The sequence below is a fragment of the Pteropus alecto genome, unplaced genomic scaffold (genome assembly GCF_000325575.1).
Source record: "Pteropus alecto unplaced genomic scaffold, ASM32557v1 scaffold30, whole genome shotgun sequence".
Classification (NCBI taxonomy): domain Eukaryota; kingdom Metazoa; phylum Chordata; class Mammalia; order Chiroptera; family Pteropodidae; genus Pteropus; species Pteropus alecto.
Genome location: NW_006429782.1, coordinates 2,491,049 through 2,513,044, shown reverse-complemented (window position 1 = coordinate 2,513,044; position 21,996 = coordinate 2,491,049). Strand labels below are relative to the sequence as shown.

The 21,996-nt window shown below is 59.4% G+C and overlaps 3 protein-coding genes across 3 annotated transcripts in view; 1 reads left to right on the top strand and 2 right to left on the bottom strand.

The window, feature by feature from the left end:
- The window catches only part of ANKRD24 (ankyrin repeat domain 24), a 22,143-nt gene extending 11,376 nt beyond the window's left edge, over positions 1 to 10,767 (bottom strand). Inside the window, exons 1-6 of the mRNA XM_006904216.3 lie at positions 9,700 to 10,767; positions 7,876 to 7,947; positions 1,896 to 1,982; positions 1,663 to 1,793; positions 1,496 to 1,584; positions 494 to 558 (exon numbers count right to left, since the gene is read on the bottom strand). Of these exons, the coding sequence (XP_006904278.1) occupies positions 494 to 558; positions 1,496 to 1,584; positions 1,663 to 1,793; positions 1,896 to 1,982; positions 7,876 to 7,911 (408 nt within the window). The 5' untranslated portion in view covers positions 7,912 to 7,947; positions 9,700 to 10,767. The remainder of the gene's footprint in view (positions 1 to 493; positions 559 to 1,495; positions 1,585 to 1,662; positions 1,794 to 1,895; positions 1,983 to 7,875; positions 7,948 to 9,699) is intronic.
- A 94-nt stretch (positions 10,768 to 10,861) lies between these two features.
- SIRT6 (sirtuin 6) lies at positions 10,862 to 19,628 on the top strand. The gene is made up of 8 exons (XM_006904108.3): positions 10,862 to 10,986; positions 12,589 to 12,716; positions 14,069 to 14,251; positions 16,218 to 16,277; positions 17,700 to 17,795; positions 17,869 to 17,949; positions 18,538 to 18,661; positions 18,737 to 19,628. The coding sequence occupies exons 1-8, from the start codon at positions 10,921 to 10,923 to the stop codon at positions 19,076 to 19,078; spliced, it is 1,080 nt and encodes a 359-aa protein (XP_006904170.1). The 5' UTR covers positions 10,862 to 10,920; the 3' UTR covers positions 19,079 to 19,628.
- Positions 19,629 to 20,721: 1,093 nt separating this feature from the next.
- Positions 20,722 to 21,996, bottom strand: part of CREB3L3 (cAMP responsive element binding protein 3 like 3) — a 16,830-nt gene continuing 15,555 nt past the window's right edge. The window contains exons 10-12 of the mRNA XM_015585158.1: positions 21,539 to 21,623; positions 21,224 to 21,320; positions 20,722 to 21,035 (exon numbers count right to left, since the gene is read on the bottom strand). Of these exons, the coding sequence (XP_015440644.1) occupies positions 20,722 to 21,035; positions 21,224 to 21,320; positions 21,539 to 21,623 (496 nt within the window). The remainder of the gene's footprint in view (positions 21,036 to 21,223; positions 21,321 to 21,538; positions 21,624 to 21,996) is intronic.

Below are 21,996 nucleotides of genomic sequence, written 5' to 3'. Positions count from 1 at the left end.
TATATTTCAGGCTCCTGCCTCACCCCTTCCTCCCCGCCCACCGACCCAGCTCAAGGGCCAAGTGCCTCTTTGTTTTCACAAAAGTTAGTCAGAAAAGGGGAACAGCTAGGGGCTCAAAGAACTGGGGGCTCAGGGAGTAGACGGGGCTCTGGGAGCATCTGTGGCCAAGCAGGTACCTAGGATTCGGGAGAAGCTGGGGCTCAGGAAGTGTCTGAAGCTGGGAGTGCGTCTTGGGTGAAAAGTATCTGGACACTCAGAGAGTATCTGGCTGTCCAAGGAGCAGCTGGAGTACAATGGACCAAGGAATGGCAGGGGTTCAGGGACTCCCTGGGGGTTCAGGGGATGGCCGGGATTCAGGGACTACCTGGGGGTTCAGGGACTACTTGGGGGTTCAGGGGACAGCCAGGTTCAGGGACTCCCTGGGGGTACAGGGCATGCCTGGGGTCAGGAGCAGTCGGGGCAGGGGAGAATCTGAGACAGTAAAGGGAATGACCTGCAGCAGCTGCTTTAAGCACTGTGGGCGCCCATATTTGGCGGCCAGATGGAGGGCATTGTAACCTGAAAGGGAGAGAGAATTTGCTAGGGCCCGGACATTCGAGGAGCTCTCTGGCTGCCCCGCAACCTGCGTCAGCTGTTTGTGATGACTCAGCTTCCCTGTGTCTAGAAAGTCCCCAAATCCAGGTACTGCCTCGAGCCATGCTACCCTGTGGCCGGGGACTCATCGAGCCCCAGCTCGTCTGTGCTCCTCCAGCCTACCGCCTGGCTACTCCCCCATTCCCAGCTACTCTCCACATCCCCACTACTCCCTCCATGCCCAGCTACTCCCCACACCCCCAGCTACTCCACGTGCTCAGCCACGTTGAAGCACCAGACATGCCCCTCAGAATGCACAGTTGTTCTCCGTCCCGGCTCAGCCACAGTCCCCCATTACTCCAGGTGCCGGCTGCATCCCCATCGCCGATCCTCTGCAAACCCCCAGCTACGCCACATCCCTGGCTGTCACGCCTGTGCCCAAAGCTTCGGACCTGACTATGCCCAGGCCCGGTTACGCCCCGAGCCTGCTTCCTTTGGCCATGCGTTCCAGCTCAGTTATCCCCCGGTTCCCTAGTTAAGTCATCTACCCAGATTCCCCTTCTGTCCTAGCCACTCCCAGAGATCCAGCTACGGCTAGACCCCAGCTACTCCGCATACTCCCCTCAAACTCATTATCCTCATGCCCCCAGATACTTCTCGAGCTCACCTACTCCTCTGACTCAATCACTACCTGAGTCCCGGCTACTCTTCATCCACGAGTTGACTCACCTTGCTTGGGGCCAGCCACGATCCCTGTCCTTGGTCACTGAAGTGTGACATGCCCCTGTGCCTCCCTGGGGGCACTGAAAAGAACCCCCCTTTTTCAGAAGGACACTGAGGCCACGAAGCAGGGCCTGGCTGGACCCTCGGGCTGGGCACCTGAGTTTCTCCCCCTCGCCCCCCGGGGCCCGGCGGGCAGTACCTGCCCCGTCTGTGCTCATGACGTTGGCTCCATGTGCCAGCATCACCTCCAGACAGCTGGCGGCCCCCCTCATGGCCGCCAGGTGAAATCTGGAGGACAGAGGTGAGAGGTCAGCGGCGGGGTAGCCAGCCCTCAGCCATCACCCCGTCCAGGCCGTGGGCACTCACGCGGACTTGCCCTCGGGGTCCAGCTTGGTGGGCACCAACCCCTTGCGGACGATGAGGGAGGCCACCCGGGCAGCGTCATTGTTCTCCACGGCTTGCAGCAACCGCTCGTCACTTTTGCCCCAGTCCTGGCTCTGCGGGGCACATCCAGAGGACCGTGGGACTGGCGGCCACTGACCCCTCCCCGCCCGCCCTGGCAAGGGCTCTGGGCTCTCACCCCCGCCCCTGGCACTTGCCTGGTGCCTGCCTCTGGCTGCAGGCTTCGGGAGGGGGCAGGGGCCGCAGGGTGGGCAGGAGCCGAGGTCAGTGGGGCTGAGCCGCAGCTGTAGGGGGAGGTGGTCCTGGGCGGGGGCCTGAGACAGTGTCCCCCAAGCCGGTGCCCCGTAACATCTGCCCCCAGGCCCATTGCCCCAACTGTCCATCCAACACCCAATGTCAGCATCCTCCAATTAAACCATTCCAAATCAGCCCCAGCATCTTTCCAAAAGCCGTCCCATACCTAGGCTCCCAGCCTGCCCCTTAGCGAACGGCCACCCTTCCATCACCCCATCAAACTGACCGGCATGTCTTTCCGAACTACCCTCAGAAGTCTTCCGGTAGGAACCCCTGAAGTGTCCCTTTAAATGCTCCTCAGAACTGTCCTCTGCCATCTAGCCTACCGCTGGCCCTAAAGTGCCACAATTGTCCCCTAAATGTCTGCCAGGATCTGTTTGCCAAAACCATAGCCTGAATGCGTTCCAAAATGTCCTCCCCAAGGTCCCGACGTGTTCTCCAAAATCATCCCCCTAAATGATCCCATCATTGGTCCCAAAAATGTCCTCCCCGCAAAATCCTCAAATGTCCTCCAAAATTGTTCTCCAAATGTCAATATCTTTTCCCAAAAATGGTCTCCCAAAATAGCATCCAAATTGTCCCCCCAAATGACTTCATCCAAAACTGTCCCTCCAAATGCCCTCTCAATTCTCCTAAGTGTCCCCATCTGTCCTCAAAGTCCCCATCTGTCTCCCCAAATGCCCCATCCATCCCCCTACCTCTGTCCCCTCTCTGCTCACCCTTCCCGGTTTGGGGGTGGGGGTGTCCTGGCCCAGCACGGTCAGGGGGCGGGGAGGGGCGGGGCGGGGAGAGGAGGGTGGGGACGGAGCCCCGCCCGCTCCCGCGCCCCCTCCCCTGGCCCTACCGCGAAAGATGTGGCAGCGCACAGACACAGCTGCTTCATGGCGTCCACGGCACCGGGCAGCCTGGCTCCGGGCGGTGATCGGCCGGAGGGGTCGAGGGGAGGGGCCGGCGCTGCCGGAGCTCGGCCGTCCCGCCCGCTCGGTGGTGCCAAAGCCCGCCCCTCCCCCACTCCCGGTGGCCCCTCCCTCACGGTGCGGGGAGAGCACGGGAGGAATCTGGGGGAGGGGAAGGGGTGCCGCCCTGGCCAGACCTAACCCGGTGGCCCTGAGGAGGAGGTGGCAAAGCGGCCCTGGCTCCCTCGCCCCCGCAGACTGCCCACCGGATCTCCACGCACCCGCCTTCCTGGTCCGCCTTCCTGCGTGGTCCCCACCTCCTGGGAGCTGGCTGGGGGGACACAGGTGACTGGGGCCTGCGCCCCTGGCAGACGGCCTGACACTGCCTCCTTGCCAAACTGTCTCACTCGCTCCTCAGTCGCTGCTCACACACTCACTGCCCCATTCATTCACTCATTCGTCTCTCATTCATTCATTTACTGAACTGCCAGTGGGCATCTCTCATTCATTCATTTACTGAACTGCCAGTGGGCTCTACAGTCCCGCACACCGGAATTTAAACCTAGGGCCTCGCTCTCCCGGCCCCAGCTTGTCCCACCTTTGCGACAGCCGAGATCCTCGCCTGCTTTGAGCTTCACTTTCCTCATTCGGGAAAGAGGTTTCCTAACAGCAGCTGCTGCAGGGGGCTCCTGGGGGACCACACGAGGTACTACGTGCGAAGCACGGGGCACAGTGGCCGGCACACAGGAAGTGTGCCCCAAGTGTGGCTTCGCTCACCACAGAAAGACGTGGTTGGGCCTGTGGCATACCTAGTGCCGAATTTGGGGACGTAGGATGTACTAGATGCTCAGTTAAACCACTGAGAGAGGACACAGCCTTCAGCCCTCACCCCAAGGGGCTGGCTTGTCCAGGGAGGAGGCTGAAACAGATCTCTGGGCTCAGGCCCCGAGGGTCCCACTGCCCTTGACCTGTCCTGGGTACTACCCCAGCTCGGACACCCCGTGAAGCCCCGGCAGTGTGCCGTGGGTGCCACCAGCCCCCCAGGGGCTCAAGCCAAGATTCAGCATCATCTGACCCCTGTCTCTCACCCCACACCCAGTCCACTGGCTGGACACTCATCCAGGTCCAGCCCTTCTCGCCATGGTCCAGCCCCGTCACTGAGGACTTCTCTGGGGGACACCTCTTCTCCCGTCTCCTGGTTTCTGCCCTTACCCCCTTTGTCCTCCATCCTTTATCAGACCCTCTCTCTCTCCTGCTCAAAAGCCTCCAGTGACCTCACTCAGCACGACATGCTGACTGCTCACGAGGCCCAGGTCCCCTGCAGCTGGGGATCACCCCTGCCTGGGTCTGTCTGGCTCATGAGCTCAGCGTGAGTTTCACACTTATGAGTGATGGGGGGTAAAAAATCAAAAGAATAATAATATTTCGTGACACACGCAAATCGTGTGAAATTCGCACTTTGGTGTCCATAGTGAAGCTTTACGGATGGAGCCACATCCATTTACAGACGGCCGCCCCCAAGCTGTGAGGTCAGAATTGACCGCAGGCCCTGGAAGCCAGAAACTTTACGTCTGGCCCTTCCCAGGAGGAACGCACCTCCCCCTGCTGTGAGTGGTCCCCGTCAACCCCCTGGGCGCATTGCCCCCAAATTTCGCCGGCCCAATCCGACTGGTCGCAGTGGCCTCCTGTCTGTCTTCAGACAGCTCCGTCCCTGCTCTGAGCCTCTGTGCCGCCGGCGTCCACCTGGCTGATCACTGCTGCCGGCGCCGGAACCGCCCCTTCGACCCCCGCGCCACCCCCGACCCCTCAGCAGCATTTATTTCTCTTCTGTTGCTCTTATCTGACGTCACACGTGTACCTTTCTGAAAATATTGTTCCTTCTTGGTCCCTCTCCTAGAATGTTACCGCTACGCGGGCAGGGATTTGGGTCCATCTCGATCACTGCTGTATCCCCAGCAGGTATGGGGGTGGGGTGGGGTGGGGTGGGGGTGGGGGATTAGACAGGGTCCAGTTACAAAATGGAAATGCGGGGGCCCTCGTTCAAAAAGTATTAAGAATGAGAACAGTGTTAAATTAAACGAGTACCTACGACATGGCCTGGCACACAGTAGGTCCTCAATAAATGTCTGTCGAACAAATTAAAGAAATGGTTGACTCTGGAAAATAAATGAGAGGTGGGAAGGAGGGAATGGGAGAGGGATGCAAAGACTTTCCGGAGCTCTAAAAACCCCAATCTTCTCGGGAGGCTGGGCTCACCGCCCCAGTGAACTCCCATTTGTCGGATGTGAACACTGAGGGCCCTGGAACAAGAATGGAGACTGGCTGGCCTTGCAGGAAAGGCCGGGACGGGAGCGGCGGAGCGGGCAGCGCACAGCGGCGGGAGCGGGGGGCCCGGGCCACGGAGCAGGGCGAGGGTAACAAAGGTCTGCAGAGCCCCAGGCGGGGCCGCTGCCGCCACGGTGTTCGCTTTCTTCCCTCGGGGAGCTGAACAAAAGCTGAACCTGACTCCCGCTGCGTGGAGAAACCGGAGCCGAGCCGTCAGGTGGGGGCAGAGACGGCAGATGCCCGGTGTCTGTGTTGGGGGGGTGCGGAGGACAAGCTGTCCCCCCTCCGCCCCCGGGCCTCCCAGCTGCTGCGGCGGGCTCCAGCCTGGCCGGCCCACCACAGGCTCCTCCCACGAGGAGCAAATTGTCCCCGCCCCACGCCAGACACGCCCAGTGGCCCTATGCCCAGTCTGACATTTTAATGCCCAGTCTGACGTTTTAATGCCTGTCGGGACCCCTCTACGACCCCCACCCCCTGACTTTATGCCGCCACCCTGCAAAACACAGCCATGCCTAGAATTAGAAGCCTTTTTTTTTTTAGCTACACAAAACTTTTTGAAAGATTTGATTTCGATACAATTCTGCTTTTGAGACGATCATTTGGTTTGGCTTACCACCAGCGACAACTTGTCGGAAATTCTTGGGGGGGCTAATGCGAAAAATCTAAGTCAGAGCTTGATTTCCAACTGGAGAAGAAACGTTAGGGTCATTCCACAGCGAATGTCACGTTCTGTCCGAGATGCGTGAGCCATTTATTCCTCTCTCTCTCTCTCTCTCTCTCTCTCTTCTTTTCAATCAAATAAAAGGCCAAATCCTGTTCACAGCAGCACAGCCCTGGGAGAAGTCTGGTGTCTCACTTTTAAGCTGTGTGCCCTTGGGCAAATTCCTTAACCTCTCTGGGCCTCCGTTCCTCATGGATAAGGCGGGATAATGAAAGCTAGCACCTCACAGATTGTTAACAGAATTAATCCCATTAGCATCTCCAAAGCACAAATCAAAACAGAAATAAAAATAAAAATGAATTCGATAACATTCGATTTACAAATTAAGATAAATTTGAAAATGAAAAGGAATGTTAAAATCGATAAATAACAAAAATACATAAAATAAATTGGGAAAACTGAGGGAGCCCACAGAACGGGTGGCAGCAGACCCAAAGTCACCCAGCTTGTGTGGGACGGGGTTCAAACCCAGAGGCACCTGACTTTAAAACAGGGCTTGTGGCCCTGCCCCCGTCTGTGGCTTTAAAGGGCTCCTTGGGCGGGGGCCTCTCTGCCCTCAGCTCCCCGTCAGGTGCTCTCTGTGCCTGTCAAAAAAACCCGCTTATCATCCCATATGCCCGTGAATCAACCAGGCCTGGCCCGGCCTCCACGTGGGCCTTTGCCCACACCGGTCTCTGACCCTGTCCCGTGTGCCCCGCTTATCTAAGTCGTCCTGGTCCAGCAGTGCAGCCTTCAGGTAGCCTCTTCCATTGCCCTGGGCTACGCCTGCCTCATGGGAGGCCCTGTCACCTGGCAAGAGTCTAAGGGCTTTGCAGTTAGGCACAGGCGGGGTTCAATGTCTCTGCTGCCACTTTGCTCTGTGAAGGGGAGTTAACCGGTCTGGACCTTGGTGTCTACGTGCCGGAAGTGTGAAGTCGAGCCTCACCGAGGCCAGCACAGCAAAGGGGCACTACGACTCTACATGCAAACCCTCACTTGGGTCTCTTCATCGGCACCTGGACCGGCCACCACACGGCAGGAACTCGGGGGGCCAGGAGGGAGTGGAAATGACTGGCGAAGGAGTGTCCGAGATATAGCTGCAAGGGAAGCCAGGCTCAGCCCGTCTCGGGACCTTTGCACGGGCTGTTCCCTCCGCCCGGAATGCACTTCCTTCCAATAAACACACAAGTCCCTCCCTCTTCCCTTTCTGATCTTTGCTCTAACGTCAGCTTCTTGGCGACGTCTTTGCCAACGACCTGCTTTAAAACTGCAGCCATCTTCCCGGACATTCCAACTCCCTTCCCTGCTTCGTCTCCGTGGAACAAAACACACCTTTCACTCGTTCACCTTGTCTAGTGTCCATCTCTCCACCCGCCTGCCAGCTCCGGAGCGCAGAGATCTCTGTCTGCCCTATTCGCTCTTTGCTCTGTGCCTAGAACAGTGCCTGATACGAATGTTTGCCGAACAATTAGTCGAAAGTAAGAGATCGGGGTCCTCGAGAAAGTGAGTCCTCAGAAAAGCGAGTGGTCGCTGTAGCTGGGGAGAGGAGAGATTTTTCTGGAAGTAGTGTACCTGGAGCCAAATTGGGAGGAATGGGGAAGGTCTGATAAGCAGCGACACAGAGAGAGGGCATTCCAGGTGGAGGGAGGAGCCTGGGCTAAGGGATGGTGGCCGGATAACTTGAACAAGAAGTGGAGGGGACATCATGGCAGCAGGGGCCAGCAGAGAGGAAAGTATGGAGAAGGTGGCCAGAGGAGGCTAAAGGGATAAACTTGAACCTGTGGGCGGTGAGGAACCAGAGAAGAGTTTTGAACAGGGAAGGCCCTGGTCACATGGCAGCTTCCAAATGAATCTGATGGGCAAGTGACAATGGCCCAAGGCCCAGTAGTTCCTCAGCCAGGCCCTGGGGGACAGGAAGCCAAGGCCGGGGGACACTGGGCATCTCGGTGGCCTCAGACTCACCTCTGTCTTCTTAAATCGTGCCCGGAGAGTCTTCATGGCCAGTGTCCGGTGTTTGTCCTCAACCCACGCCACCTGGGAAAGGGCAAGGGGTGAGGGACATCAGTCCTGGTGCGAGAAGGTCGGCTCCCCCCACCCCAAAAGGACCACTTCCTCCTCCCTGGGCCATCCCAGCCCCTAGGGCAGGATGGACACCTTCCTGCCCCATCTCCTAACTGCTGTGTGTCCCTCAGCAGGTCACTTGCCCTCTCTGAGTTTCACGTTCCTTCATCCTTAAAATGAGGAAGATAATCCCCTCTTGACCAACTCATGGTCAGTTTTCAGTGAGGTTCCTGGCATAGGGCCAGCAAACAGTAGGTGCTCAATAATGCACCTCACCAGTATTCCCTGTGGCCCAAGCAGATCAAGCTTTTTCTGGCTTCCAAGCTTTTACCTGTGCAGTTATTTCTACCTAGAAATTTCTACCTGCCTTGCTTTTCCCCCTTCTCTGGTGAACTCCTATTCATCCTATACAGCCCAGTTCCAAAATCCCGTGATCTGATCAGCTCTGCCTCTCACCAGTCGTCAAATCTCTAACTCCTCAGGTCGAGTTTCCCCAGTCCTGGCTCCACAAGCTACAGGTGTCTGGACTGGTTCTATCTTCCTGAACAGTTAGGGGATCCTAGGGGGCCAGGCCCAGAGCTGAGGCGCTTAGCACAGAGGCACGCTTCTTGGATAGCCAGAGAGAACATCCTTGCAGCTAAGTCCCCGTATACCAGCCTGGCTTCCGCCTGCATAAGAGCATGAAGAGGAATCACCCAGGGCAGGTGGAGGCCTGGGGTGATAGTTGTGTGCATCCTGTACACACGCAAGCACGAGGGGTGTGTGTGCATGCGTGTCTGTGCACCTCGGCCTGTTCCATGTTTCATGCGTGTGCAGGTATGGAGATCAGGAAGGGGTATCTCGAGGGCATGTTTTGCTAGGTGTGTGGCTAGGCATTTCTTCCTATGTCTGAGCAGGATTTCTGTAAAGGCGTGTTCTTCACTTGTCCTTCTGCCCATGACTTCTGCAAGCCACCCTTCCGTCTATCTACTCACTCAATCTATTCCCCTGTGCATTCGACTTCCTACCCGAGCACTGGTACATCCACCCACCAACTCATCTTCTCACGGTCCTTCCTGCACCTTTCGACCAGGCCTCATTCACCACCCAACCACCGTCCACCTCCCACCCACCCATCCACTCTTAACCTACTCTCCGCTGACTTATTGATTCACCATCCATTCATCCACTCCTCCATCCAACCTCCCATCCATTCGCTCTCCTATCTACCCACTCATCCGTCCATCCATTCACACCTTCGATTCGCCCCATTCACTCCACGTACTCCTCGGCTCACCACCCAGCTCACCCTTTTCCTTCACCCCTGTCTAAAGGACTCAGTCACACCCAGAGCAGAGTGTAATGAGAAGTCCACAGGTTGCCTGGGGCGGAGGGAATCCCTGGGCTCAGGGGAGGGGGAAGTGCCCTCATCTAGGCAGGAAGCTGCTTCGAGGAAGAGGTGATGATACTTAAGCAGAGTCTGAAGGCCAGGTAAGATACTGAGCAGTAGCAGGAAGAGGAAGTACATACCTAGACTAGAGCAAGGCGGGGAAGTGTGAAATGAGCGCCCGAACCAGTGTGTGTGTGTGTGTGTGTGTGTGTCAGGGTGCCTGGGAGGCTCCTCAGCGTGGCTGGGACACACACCGGTTTCTCCTTTCTCCCACACACCAGGGCTCAGGTACAAGTTGCCCCAGGCCCTAAGGAGAGCCACCATCCCAAGCCTCCCTCCCCTCCTTCCTCTCCTACCTCCTGCAGCTCCAGTGACTCCAGCCCCAGGCCACCGTGTTCACTGCTGGCTCCGGTTACCCGCTCCCGGCTGGGCCACCAGCTTGTACCAGCAGTTCCGTGTGCTCAGCTCGGACACCCGATCGGCTCTGAGCGGGCGGCTGCCCCAGGGGGCCGGGGATGAGTGGAGGGAGGAGACAGGTTGGCAGCGGGGCTGCCTGTTGGCCACAGGGCTCCGGCGGGAAGAGGCCACCGTACTTCCCCATCATCGCTGGACTGATTTCAGTTGCTGGAATGAGCCGCCCTCTCCCTCTCCTTCTCCCTCCGGCCTTTGCACTTGCTGTTCGCTGGGCCAGGCGCAGTCTCTCTGTACCCCACGTCACGCCCAACTTGCTCTCTCAGTCCATCTCACTCCTACTCGCTCTTCAGATCTTTGCTACAACGTCCTCTCCTCCAGGAAGCCCTTCTGGATGTCCCCAGGCTGGGTCAAGTGCCTCCCCTGAGCTCCCTCATTGCCCCGAGCCGTCACTGCGCCTCAGTCACACCAAGTCACCACTGTCCAGTCACCGGCTTGTGTCCATGATTGGCCACAAGGTGACACCCATTCTCCAGTGTCTCCTCAGCACACAATAGGTGCTCAACACACGTTCCTTCAATAAGTCCTAAAAGCCCCATGACCTTAAGCGGTTTCTCTAGTCTCCTGGTGCGTGGAGATTTCCATCCACCTGAATAACATTCAGGTGACTTAAGAGTGGCGTCCAAGATGCTCCCTAGTGAGACCCCAAGCTGCTCACCGCCACAGGTACCCCGTACTCGTGACTTTACAAACTTCTGAAATGTGCAATGCAAACAATCTTGGACTCGAAGCCCGAGTCCTGGGTCCCTTCTCTCTGACTTTATCCTTTTGGGGGCGGTGAAGGTGCAGCATCGGTTTACTAATTTGTAAAAAGGGGGAATGGCTTGCGTCGCTCATTTTGGACGCGGGTGGAAAACTCTCACGCAGACGGCCGCCCGGCTTCCCGCCCGGGTCACTGCCCCTTTCCCACTTCACGCGAGTTTTTTGAAGACCGTCGAGTTCTTTTACCAGCAGTTAAGATGGCGCCTGCGGCGTCAACATGAGGCGGCGCATGCGCCTTGGGGGGTAGAGGCTGGGCGGCTCCTCCTTCCTCCCCGTCCCGCCCCGTTTCCGGCGGAAGTGGCCTCAACAAGGGAAACTTTATTGTTCCCGTTGCAGTGGCGAGAATGTCGGTGAATTACGCGGCGGGGCTGTCGCCGTACGCAGACAAGGGCAAGTGCGGTCTCCCCGAGGTGAGAGCGGCCGGGGGTCCGCAGGCCGCCCCCTCCGGGCGGTGGGCCGGGCGGGGCCAGGCGGCAGCGGGGCATTGTGGGAATATCAGGAGTCCCCGAGGCTAGACAATGGGAGGGACTTCCCCGTGAGGAGGGGGCGGGAAGTGACGCCCCCAGCGCGCCCGGGGACTCGAGCACTCCGCGCCCCGGGTCCGCGGGGCTGACACCGAGGCAGGGGCCGCCGTGGGCAGGTCCCGAAGCTCCGGCAGGGGGCAGGGGCTGTAGTTCTAGAAGGAAGGGGCAAAGGCAGGGAGATGGGTACAGATTAGGCCAGAGGGTTTCCAGAGTCAGGCCAGGATGGGCCCCAAATGCCAGCCTGAGGAGTTGACACTTTAACCTGAGGGTGATGGAAACAGGTTTTGAGCTGGGGAGGAACCCTGATGGATGTATGTGTCAGAAGGACCCCGCCAGCTGCTCCGAGAGGAAGTCCCCTCCATACATTGAGTTCTTGGGTTTGTCACTCCCCTTCTGCGTCTCTTCTCCCCTTCCGTAAACTGGGGGGAAGCTTGCCCCCATCCCGTGACGGCTAGTCCGTTCATTCTGATGCAGGCAGTTACGGAGCTCACAGATGGCGTGAACCCTCCCGAAGCCCCACTCCTCTCTCGCCTGTATTCACTTTATTCCACAAATGTTTATTGAGCACCTACTGTGCACCAGGCACTTTCTGTGGTCCTGGGGCCACAGCAGGGAACAAAGACAAAACTCCTTCGTTCCAATGGGGAGACAGAGAAGCAGCAAATAAATATAAGTGAGATGGGGGGAAAGTAAAGCTGGCAATGATGAAGAGAGCTGGGGGCTGCATGAAACCAGATGGTCAGAGAGGCATCGCTGAGATGGCTTTTTCCATGTTTTCTACTATAAAATACACCTTTCATAAAATGTATCGCCTTAACCATTTTTAAGTGTGCATTAAGTATATCCACGTTGTGCAACCATCCCTACCATCTCCAGAACTTTCTCATCGTCTCAAATTGAAACTCTGTCCCCATTAAACACTCACTCCCCTCCCTCTCTCCCCGACCCTGGCCCCACCATCTAACTTCTGTATTTATGGATCTAACTCCTCTAGGGACCTCATAAGTGGAATCACGCAGTATTTGTCCTTTTGCGTTGGGCTTATTTCGCTCAGCGCAGTGTCCTCAAGGTTCATCCACGTTGTAGCATGTGTCAGAGTTTCTTGCCTTCAGGCTGAATAATACCCCAGTGCCTGGACGTTTATGCATTCATCCATCGATGGACACTTGGGTTGCTTCCATGGTTTTAGCTATTGCGAATAATGCCGCTATGAACCTGGGTGTGCAAATGAGGTGACTTTTGAGCCAAGACCTAAAGGAGGGGAGGGTGGGGGTGTCTGGGGAAAGGGTGTTGTAGGCAGTGGGCCTCGGAGAGGACTTGGGCTTTCACCCCGAGGAAGGGGGTGCCCTGGAGAGCCATGGGCAGAGGAGGGGCGTGACAGATCCACTCTTCACCCCCCGGCAAGGCAGGGGCAGCTCATCTGTGGCTGGTGGCCTTGCCACCGTGGGACACGCTTTGACCACTCCCCTCTGCTCTCTCACACGACAGATCTTTGACACCCCCGAGGAGCTGGAGCGGAAAGTGTGGGAGCTGGCGAAGCTGGTCTGGCAGTCCTCCAACGTGGTGTTCCACACGGGCGCCGGCATCAGCACCGCCTCAGGCATCCCCGACTTCAGGTCTGTGGACGTGGAGGGGGATCAAGGCAGGGCCCGCTAGCTGCCAAGGGTTTCCCGGTGAGCTACAGGTGCCCGGGCATCGCAACCCATCCTGCTGACCCCCCCGCAGGGCCCTGAGTGATCTTTCCAGCCCCTGGGTGTTGGGGACGGGAAAGACCGCCCCCCCACTGTCAGATTTGTTCCTTTAAGTCACACCCAACATTCCATTCACTCCCATTGGCCAAAACTTGGTCACCTGATCATACTTACTACAAGGGGTGCTGGGAAATGCAGTCTTTCATCTAGGCTCACTGTGCATGCCTAAATGTTGGGGTACTAATACCCTAGAAGATGAGGAGAATCAATATCAGGGACAATTAGCCCTACACGCACTTGAAAATATTTTTCTGTTAAGCCCAGAGGCTTATTGCTCTGGACATCAGTTTCCTCACCCGTAAATGAGGGTGTGAAACCAGTTAATGTCTAAACCCCTCTCTGATTCAGGCAGACTACATGACAAGAATCTTGTAGCTGGAAAGCAGGGGTCTCAAACCGGTGTCCCTTGGGTGGCCTCTGTAGGTGCTGAGTTTGCAACCTTTCCCCAAAGGACAAGCCTGTTGCATTTGTACTCTTCTTCCAAGGCCTCTGGGGCCCCCAGCCCAGGCTCTCGGAGCAGGAGAGCAGCTTCCTTGGAAGAATGTTAGAATTCTAAGGTGTGAATCCCCCCGCCCCTCCTCCACGACCTACCATAGCTCCCGGTTGCCACTCAGGAGCGTTCCAAGCCCTCCCCGACTCAGCCCTGGGTCATCTCTCCAGCCTCCACGCCTCTCGCCCCCGCCGCAGCCCCCAGACCGCTTGCATTTCCCCAGACTTACAGGGCGGCCAGCCGCTCGGGCCTCCGCTTACCCCTTCTGCCTGAACTGCCGCGCCTTTCCCTGTCACAGTTCGGGAGACAGCTTGGCCTCCTCCAGGAAGCCGTCCCACACTCCCCCACAGGGCCCTCACCACCTCCACTGGGCCGTCCCAGCTCCCAGGGCCGGAGGTTCTGTGTCCACCGGCATTTCCCCGACAGGATCAAGGACGCCTCGGGGGCAGGGCCCGGGCCCACCAGGACCCCAGCTCGCCCAGCACAGGGCCGGGCTCGGCGCAGCAGAAGTGTAGCGTGTGCCCCGGGCTGCCGTGTTCTCGCTTCCCTCCCTCCCTCCCTCCGTTTCCTCCCTCTCTCTCTCCCCCTCTTCCTCGTCCCCTCTTACTCGGCCTCACTCTCTCCCGCCTTTCTCTCCTTCTGTCTCCAGTTCTCTGTCGCCCTCTTTCCCCTGATTCCTAAACTTCGTCTCTTTGTCTCTGCCTCTCTCCCCACCTGCCGCCTTCAGGGGCCCCCATGGCGTCTGGACGATGGAGGAGCGGGGCCTGGCCCCCAAGTTCGACACCACCTTCGAGAACGCTCGGCCCACACAGACCCACATGGCGCTGGTTCAGCTGGAGCGTGTGGGCCTGCTCCACTTCCTGGTCAGCCAGAACGTGGACGGGCTGCACATGCGCTCCGGCTTCCCCAGGTAACGCCCGGCTGCCCGCCGCCTGGGCCTGGGCCTCAGCCTCGGCCTGGCCGCGCCTCCCTCTGGGCCTCGGTTCCGTCATTCGTGAGGTGGGCTCGAGAGGCCGATGTGGCGATTCAGCGAGGCGGCCGGGAAAGGCACGTGGCGCTTCGTAGGACTTCCCAACCCAGAGCTGCCATTGTCAGTGCCTCCTGGGCACATCTCAAGAATTGGGGTCCTCTCTTCCCGGTCCCGGGGTGGCCGCGAAGTCTCCCCTGAGGAGGGGAGGAGAAGAAATGGGGAGCGGGGGCCGCATTTTAGTTCCTCTTCATTGCTCTCCCGCTGCACGTGAACCGGGACCCGGGCAGAAAGACTGGTTCCTGAGCACCAGCTGCACTGCTCTCTCCGCCACCGTCCCCGGTCCTCCCCCGGGGGACAGGCGAGAGCCTGGTCAGTTGCCCGTACAAGCAGCTGGGCCCCACAGGCGAGGGACGAGGCAAAGCCCTTGCCTCCAAGCAGCCATCCCTGTGGCTGTCCCCTATAGCCGTCCCCACAGCTGTCCCCTGCCTCTGTCCCCACGGCCGTCCCCTGCAGCCGTCCCCGCTCCTGTGAAGGGCCTGAGCCCCGATCCAGCGCTTGGGCGGGGCATAAAGTCTCGCCAGGCGCCGTCCTGGGCCTTTGTCCACATCAACACATAAATACCCGAGGAACTGTGGCCCCCGGTGACCCTCGGGCCCTGCTCGGGGCTGTGACCTCAGCATCTCCCCCTCTCTACAACCAGAGTGGTTCGCCGACAGGCCACCGCAGACCTAGCCCGTAGGGCCTGTGTGGACACTTCTAGAAATCAAAGCAAATGTTTTCTCACTGTGCAGCAAGAACATTTCCATGGGACAGGGGGTTAGGGCTTCTTATGGGGACACAGAGACCCAGGGACGTCCGTGTCCGTAGATACCGCATCAGGGTGTGTGGAGGTGGGACAGAGTGGGGCAGGGCCCCCCGCTGGCAAGTTCCTTCCCGGAGAGGAGGAGATGTGAGGAGACTGTGGGGGAGGGAGGCTGGGCAGTATTCGGGGATTTTAATGCCTCGGATATCCTGACGGACAGGCTTCCTGCCGGCTCCCCCACCCGCCTGCCCCCAGCACCGTTGCTCACCTCAAAGTGACACCAATCTGTGTCGTACTGGGGGAGCAGACACTCGTCCCCCAGCACCAACCGGTCCAGACGGGAGCAAAGTGGGCCCCACGCGGCAGCGATTCCTTGAGCACCTGCTACACGCAACGTTGTCCTAGGCATGGGACCCAGGACTCCCGACCGACAGGAGGCCTGCCCTCCTGGCTTACGCTCCAGTGCAGAGGAAACAGGACAAACGAGCAAATTAGATTCTGTGTCAGGGGACGATCGTTGCCGGGGCAGAGAAAGGATGGGGCTGTGAGGAGTCGCAGGGGACATGGAGGAGGTGACAGAGGGAGCTGTGGGAAGAGCCTCCCAGGCCTGACAGTTGTTACCTCGAACATTCCAAGAGTTGGACAATGTTGTCCATTTCACAGATGGGGATCGGGACTCAGGTCAAGTGACCTACCCAAGGTGGCGGTGCCAGGAGTCGCTCTCAGGTTCCTGTGCCTCCAAAGCCCGTGCTTCAGGGCCACCCACAGCCCCAGTTTCTTCCTGTGCAAACTGGAGATTAGCATTCCTGTCCTTTGGGCCTGGCGACGTCGGGAGGCCCTGCCATGGTGATGGATGGATTTTGGGAATAGACGGGCTGCCCGCGTGTGAAGTGGGGTCAGCCGTTGGCGTCATGAGTCCTCAGGCTCCGAGAGGTTGGGCCGCCTGCCCAGGGTTGCACAGCTGCAGGTGCTGGAAAGAGGGAATCCCTGGATCCTGTGGCTGAGAGCTTAGGGAGGGCTTCCTGGAGGAGGAGGGCTTGGTGCCAGGCCGGAAGCCTCAGGATCCGGGGAGCCCACTGCAGCACCAGGCCTCTCCCCCCACAGGGACAAGCTGGCGGAGCTCCACGGGAACATGTTTGTAGAAGAATGTGTCAAGTGTAAGATGTGAGTGCCACGTGGGGTGCAGTGGGGTGGGCATGGCGTGGGGACCCCGGCCCGTTTTCTGTCGCCTCTCAGGTCGGGCTGTGCGGAAGGGCCTTGCAAGTCCGAATTCGGGGTGTTGGTGGGGCTGTGCTCCCGCTGGAAACGGGAAGGGGCGTCTTTCCTGCCTCGTCGGGCTTCTGGCGCTTTGCGATACTCCTCGGTGTCCCTTAGCTATAGACGCGTCTCTCCAACCCCCGCCTCTGTTGTCACATGTCCATATCGTCCGCGTGTCCGTGTCTCCCTGTCAGGACACCAGCTGTATCGGACCAGGGCCATCCTCCTCCAGTGTGACCTCACTTTAACCCATTACGTCCACAGTAGTCACGCCCTTCCCAAATAAGGTTGCGTTCTGAAGTGCGGGATGGGGGTTTGGGTGCCACATGTCTTCTCAGGGTGTGACGGGTGTGACCCTACTCTGGGTATGTCTCCCCCTGCTGAAGAACTGGCTGTGGGGGGTCACGGCGCCTCCCGTGTAGGTGGGCTCTCTGAGACCAGAGCACAGGCGGGGTCCCCCACTTGTTATAAAAAAAAAATTTTTTTTCTCCAAGTTTCTTTTGAAAAAATTCAAACCTGTGGAAAGCTTGCAGGATCCTTACGCTGAACTCATACTGGATCAGCAGTCAACAAACTTTCCTGTAGGGGGCCAGATGGTACATATTTTCAGCTCCGTGGGCCAGACTCTGGCACATCCATTGTTGTAGTACAAAAGCCACCATAGATACCATGTAAAGGAATGGACGTGGCCGCGCGCCAATAAAGCTTTATTTACAAAGACACAAGTGGAGGGCCGGATCTGATCCACAGGGCCGTAGTTTGCTGACCCCTGGCTTAGTTTCACCACAATTTGTTTTCCTTGTCTCACTGTGTCACCCATCTTTGTGCTGTGCCAGTCAAGACTGAGTGGCAGCCTTCTTCATCCTTTTCCCCAAAACCCTTAAGTCTCTGTCCCCCTCAAGCTTCAGCGTTCTCTTCCACGGCCGCAGGGCGGCTACCGAGGTTGGGGAATGGGAAGACGGTGCGACATGATGATTCAGTCCCTAGTCCCTATTCCCAGAGCTCCATTTTTGCCCTTTTTTCCTGGCCCCACGTCCAAGCCAGGGTCATGCTTTGCATGCCGTTTTCACGTCTGTTTAGTGCCGCATGCCTGGAACAGCTCCCCCAGGTCCCATTTCCAGTGCTGCGGACGCCGCGAAGCGGCCGGCCCCCCATTTCACGAAGCGCCCCTACCCCCATCCTCACCTCTACCCCCACCCCGGGGTCGTCGGATGGTCCCTTGTGCTTAGATTCCGGTCACTGGGAGAACAGCTTCTCCCAGAGGGAAGACCCCTCTCAGGTGGGGCGTAGGGTGGACTGGCAGTGGGCTGACCACCCCCTTCCCCACAGGCAGTACATCCGGGACACTGTCGTGGGCAGCATGGGCCTCAAGGCCACAGGTCGGCTCTGCACTGCGGCCAAGGCGCGGGGGCTGCGGGCCTGCAGGTGAGTGAGCCCCGAGCCCGGGCCTGGGCAGTGGCAGTCTCCACGCTGATGCCCGCCCCGCCCTCCCCCGCAGGGGCCAGCTGAGGGATACCATCCTGGACTGGGAGGATGCCCTGCCGGACCGGGACCTCACTCTCGCCGACGAGGCCAGCAGGTCTGGCCCCCAGATGAGCCCAGGGCGGGGCGGGCAGGGAGTGGGGCAGAGGCACAGGCAGCTCCGGCACAGGGCACTGGCACGGGACTCAGCTCAGAGGTGGAGTCGGGAGAGGCTTCCTGAAGGAGGCAGCCCACACTCTCTGGGCTTTGCTTTCCCTGTAACAGTGGCAGCTGCTGTGTACTGAGCCTCTCACCCGCCTGGCCCTGGGGTTCTCACCGTGGCCCACGATGGGTGCTGCACTGGGCCCACTGTACAGGCCCATAAACCGAGGCCTCCGCAAGGCGCCTCCTGTCCAGTGCACGCAGCCAGGATGTGACTGAGCTCGGATTCTAGCCAACCACATCAGCTTCTCCCAACCGGGTGGGGAAGTGCCTCCGGCATAAAGGAGGTGGCTGGGGAGGTTCAGGGAGCTTGGCCTCCCAGGACCGACCTGGGCCTCCTGCGTGAGCTCAACAGGGGTAGTGTGGCAGTAGAGTCCCAGGCAGGGCTAAGGTTGGCGGCCCGGCCCCTTAGCCCCGTGAGGCGGGGCGAGGGCTGTGGAGGCCCTTGCAGGAGCACTCGGCCTGACCCAGCTCCTGGCCCCAGGAACGCAGACCTGTCTGTCACGCTGGGCACCTCTCTGCAAATCCGGCCCAGCGGGAACCTGCCCCTTGCCACCAAGCGCCGCGGAGGCCGGCTGGTCATCGTCAACCTTCAGCCCACCAAGCATGTATGTGTGGACAGCCTCCTTCCCCAGGGCCCCAGTGAGCCCTCCGCCTCCGCCTGACCCATCCCCATCCCCCAGGACCGCCAGGCGGACCTGCGTATCCACGGCTACGTGGACGTGGTCATGGCCCAGCTCATGAAACACCTGGGCCTGGAGATCCCCGCCTGGGACGGCCCCCGCGTGCTGGACAAGGCGCTGCCCCCGCTGCCCCGTCCGCCAGCCCCCAAGCTGGAGCCCAAGGAGGAGCCCCCTGCCCAGCTCAATGGCCCAGAGCCCGCCAGTCCCAAGGAGGAGCCCACAGCCGAGTGCCTCGCCCAGCACAACGGCACCGGACCCGCCAGCCTCAAAAGGGAGCTGCTGGACAGTGCTGGCCCACACAGGCCCCTCAAAAGGGTAAAGGCCGAGGTGGTTCCCAGCTGACCAGGGGCCCCAGGGAGAGGGGGCTTTTTGTAGAAACTGTGGATTCGTTTTTTTCTTACCGTTTCTTTCTCACTTTGTCACTTGTCCCTGACCTGGGGGAGACCTCAGGGCGCTGAGATCATGCTCCGGACCTTGGGCAGACTCACCCTCCGTGGGCCCCCTGTGGCTCTAGGGGCCTCTAGGGGGAGGAGTAGCCACACCTTGGACCTTGACCTTGGAGCTGACACTGCAGGCACCTGCTCCTCCCCCTAGCCCCAGCCCCAGCCCCAGCCCCTAACTCAGGACCTTCTGGGAAGGTGTGGCCAGACCTCCTTCAATTTCTGGCCTAAACCAGGGTTAACTTCCCTGCCCTGGCCCTCGCACCCCCAACCCCTGCCTCCCTAAACTGCCTTCACAGTCCCTTCAGGAGGGAAGGGAGCCGGACTTCTTGGTGGGACAGACAGTCGAGGCTCACACTGCCTTTGGAGCGAGAGGGAGAAAGGGGTTCCCCCTGGCTCCCCTCCAGGCTTCCAGAAAAATCTTCGATGCAATAAAAGCAGAACTTCTTGCATCTGAGTCTGTATTTAACGTCCACAACCTCGCGCCAGGGGGCAGGAGTGCGTGGTCCCCTAGTCCCCCTGGGACGTCAGTCTGGGCTTCCTTGCAATTCAGGCCAGGGGGCGAAGGAGGGGCATACCAACAGCTGGCATGAAGCCCTCGGTTTGTAATTATGTACTGATTTGCAGGGTTAAATATTTGCTCTAGCTACTCCAGGAAAGAGGCTGTGTCTTTTGGTCCCAATTGCAGCCCCGGGGGACACCTGCACAAAGCAGCCAGGGAGGGGCCGGGGCGGGGAGAGGCCTAAGACACCCCAGTTGTGACCTTGAGCAGGTCCTTCACTTCTGATGCCTCGGTGTTCTGGTCGGTGAAATGAGCAGCGTGGGCAGCCCAGCCCTCCAGAGAGGCAGCTGTCCAGTCCCTCTGCAGATGCCCTGGAAGGGCTGGGGGGGTCCCCAGAGCCGCGAGGACCTCACGCTCCGCTCACCGCCGCTCTCCAAGGTGCTGAAGGCACACCCGGCACTTTGCTGGCCCCCTTTCCAACCTGGGGTCCCTGCACCTCGCTCACCCATCCCCAGCTAGCTCAACCCCTCGTTCTGAGAGTTGGGGAGCCCCAGACTCCAATTTAGCCCCCACCCCACCCCGCCTACACGCCAACCATATTCTGTCAAAACATTTTATTAAGGATCACAGCAGTCTTAGAAAACGGGGTGGCTGTGGGCCACGGTCGCCCCAAAGTCCGGAGCTCAGCCCATGCTCAGGGGCCAGGGTCCCCGTGGCGTCAGCCGCTTCCTTCTTGTGTGTGGCGGGACAGGGAGGAGTCCCCAGGCAGGGCAGTCGTGAGCCACACTGTGGGTGTCTGCCTGCGTACGTGTCTGCCTGTTTCCTTCTGTGCCTGGGTCTGTGTGTGTGCTTCTCAGGCTCTGGCCCTGTGGCTGCCTTGTGTCTGAGTATCAGTTTCTATGCATATGTCTGGGTCCCTGTGCGTGCATAGCTGTGAGTTCGTGCCTTTCCTTCCTGGCATCTCTGCACAGGTCTCTGCCTCACCTCCGATCCCACGCCTCACTGTCCACTGCAGCACCCACCACAGCGCATCTGGGTGGTGCTCACAGCTCCTCCCCCGCCGCCTCTAGCCCTATGCGCCCAGGGTTGAGCGCTGGCTTAGGCGATGCCCAGTCTAGCAGGCTGGCCCGGCTCAGCTCCTCCGTCAAGTTGCCTGGGACCAGGGTGGAGTTGTCCAGCTCTTCCGTCGAGGTGTCCAGAGCCAGCATGTCCCGGGAGTCCCAGTCCACCTTGGGGCTTCCTGGAGACCCTCCCTGGGGTGCACCAGCCTCAGACTGGAGTCCTGGATCCTCAGAACCTGGATTGGTGTCGAGGGCCACGCGGGAAGCAGCGTCGTTGTGCAGGGTTCTGGAGAAAACTGAGCAAGGGTTGGGGGTTCGTGAGGGATGGGGTCGGGGAGCTGGGGTTTCCTCTTTCCTTAGCACCCAGCCTCAGGGAGCAGTTGCAAGAGGACCCTTCCCCTCCCCCAGAGGCACAGCGTGGGGACTTGCACCCACGATGCAGCCCAGGGGGGTTTTGAAGGCCAAGCGGCTTCAGCCCACCTACCTCGCACAGGCGTGAAGTCTCCGGGGCTCTCGGCTTTGTTGGAGGCAAATGGGCTGATGGAGGGGAGGACGATGAGGGCGAAAGAAAGCAGCAGAACCTGCGGAGACGGGGGAGGTGTCGCCTCGTTCCCCCCGCCCCGTGAGCATATGCCCGTTCCGTAGGCAGGGACACTGAGGCCCAGAAGACTGGATCATCCTGGAGCTGGGGCTCCAGCCACGCTGCTTGCACTCATCTCCCCGCTTCCCGCAGGCTCCTCTGCCGAGGCCGAGCACCCCCTTCATCCCGGGGACCATCAGAGCTGGGGGTAGGACTCACCGCTATGCAGGTGCCCGCCTGGGCCGACTTGCTGGTGGACTGGACGACAATGGCCTGGAGTTTCTTCAGCTGCTCCAAGAGGGACCTTGGCGGAAGTGGACAGCCTTGGCTGAACCCCGCAGGGCCTTGGTCTGGCCCCCTGTCTGTCTCTAGAGTCCCCCAGCATGGCTGACGTCTGGATATTGTCCTTCCCTCAAGACCCTGCTGCTCGTACAAGTCCTAGAACACCCCTCTTCGCTTCCGTAAATCCCCGCTGACCTCTCACCCCACTCTCTGCCACCCCCTCCCCATCCAGGCTTCATGACTGCTCACCTGGCCACTAGCCCCAGCTTCCTCTCTGGTCTCCCCCAGGCCTCTCCCGCCCCTGCAGGCTTTATGTTCCACAAGGTGGCCGGTGGCCGGGGGCACCTTTCAAATGTCAGCTGGCATTCTCAGGGCTCCCACCTCCCTCGGGGGAA

Bases quoted from the DNA above. Each gene is read 5' to 3' on its own strand.
- SIRT6 (XM_006904108.3), top strand. From the start codon at position 10,921: ATGTCGGTGAATTACGCGGCGGGGCTGTCGCCGTACGCAGACAAGGGC. The intron at 17,796-17,868 runs GTGAGTGAGCCC...CCTCCCCCGCAG, and splicing joins CGGGGGCTGCGGGCCTGCAG to GGGCCAGCTGAGGGATACCA. The intron at 17,950-18,537 runs GTCTGGCCCCCA...TCCTGGCCCCAG, and splicing joins CTCGCCGACGAGGCCAGCAG to GAACGCAGACCTGTCTGTCA.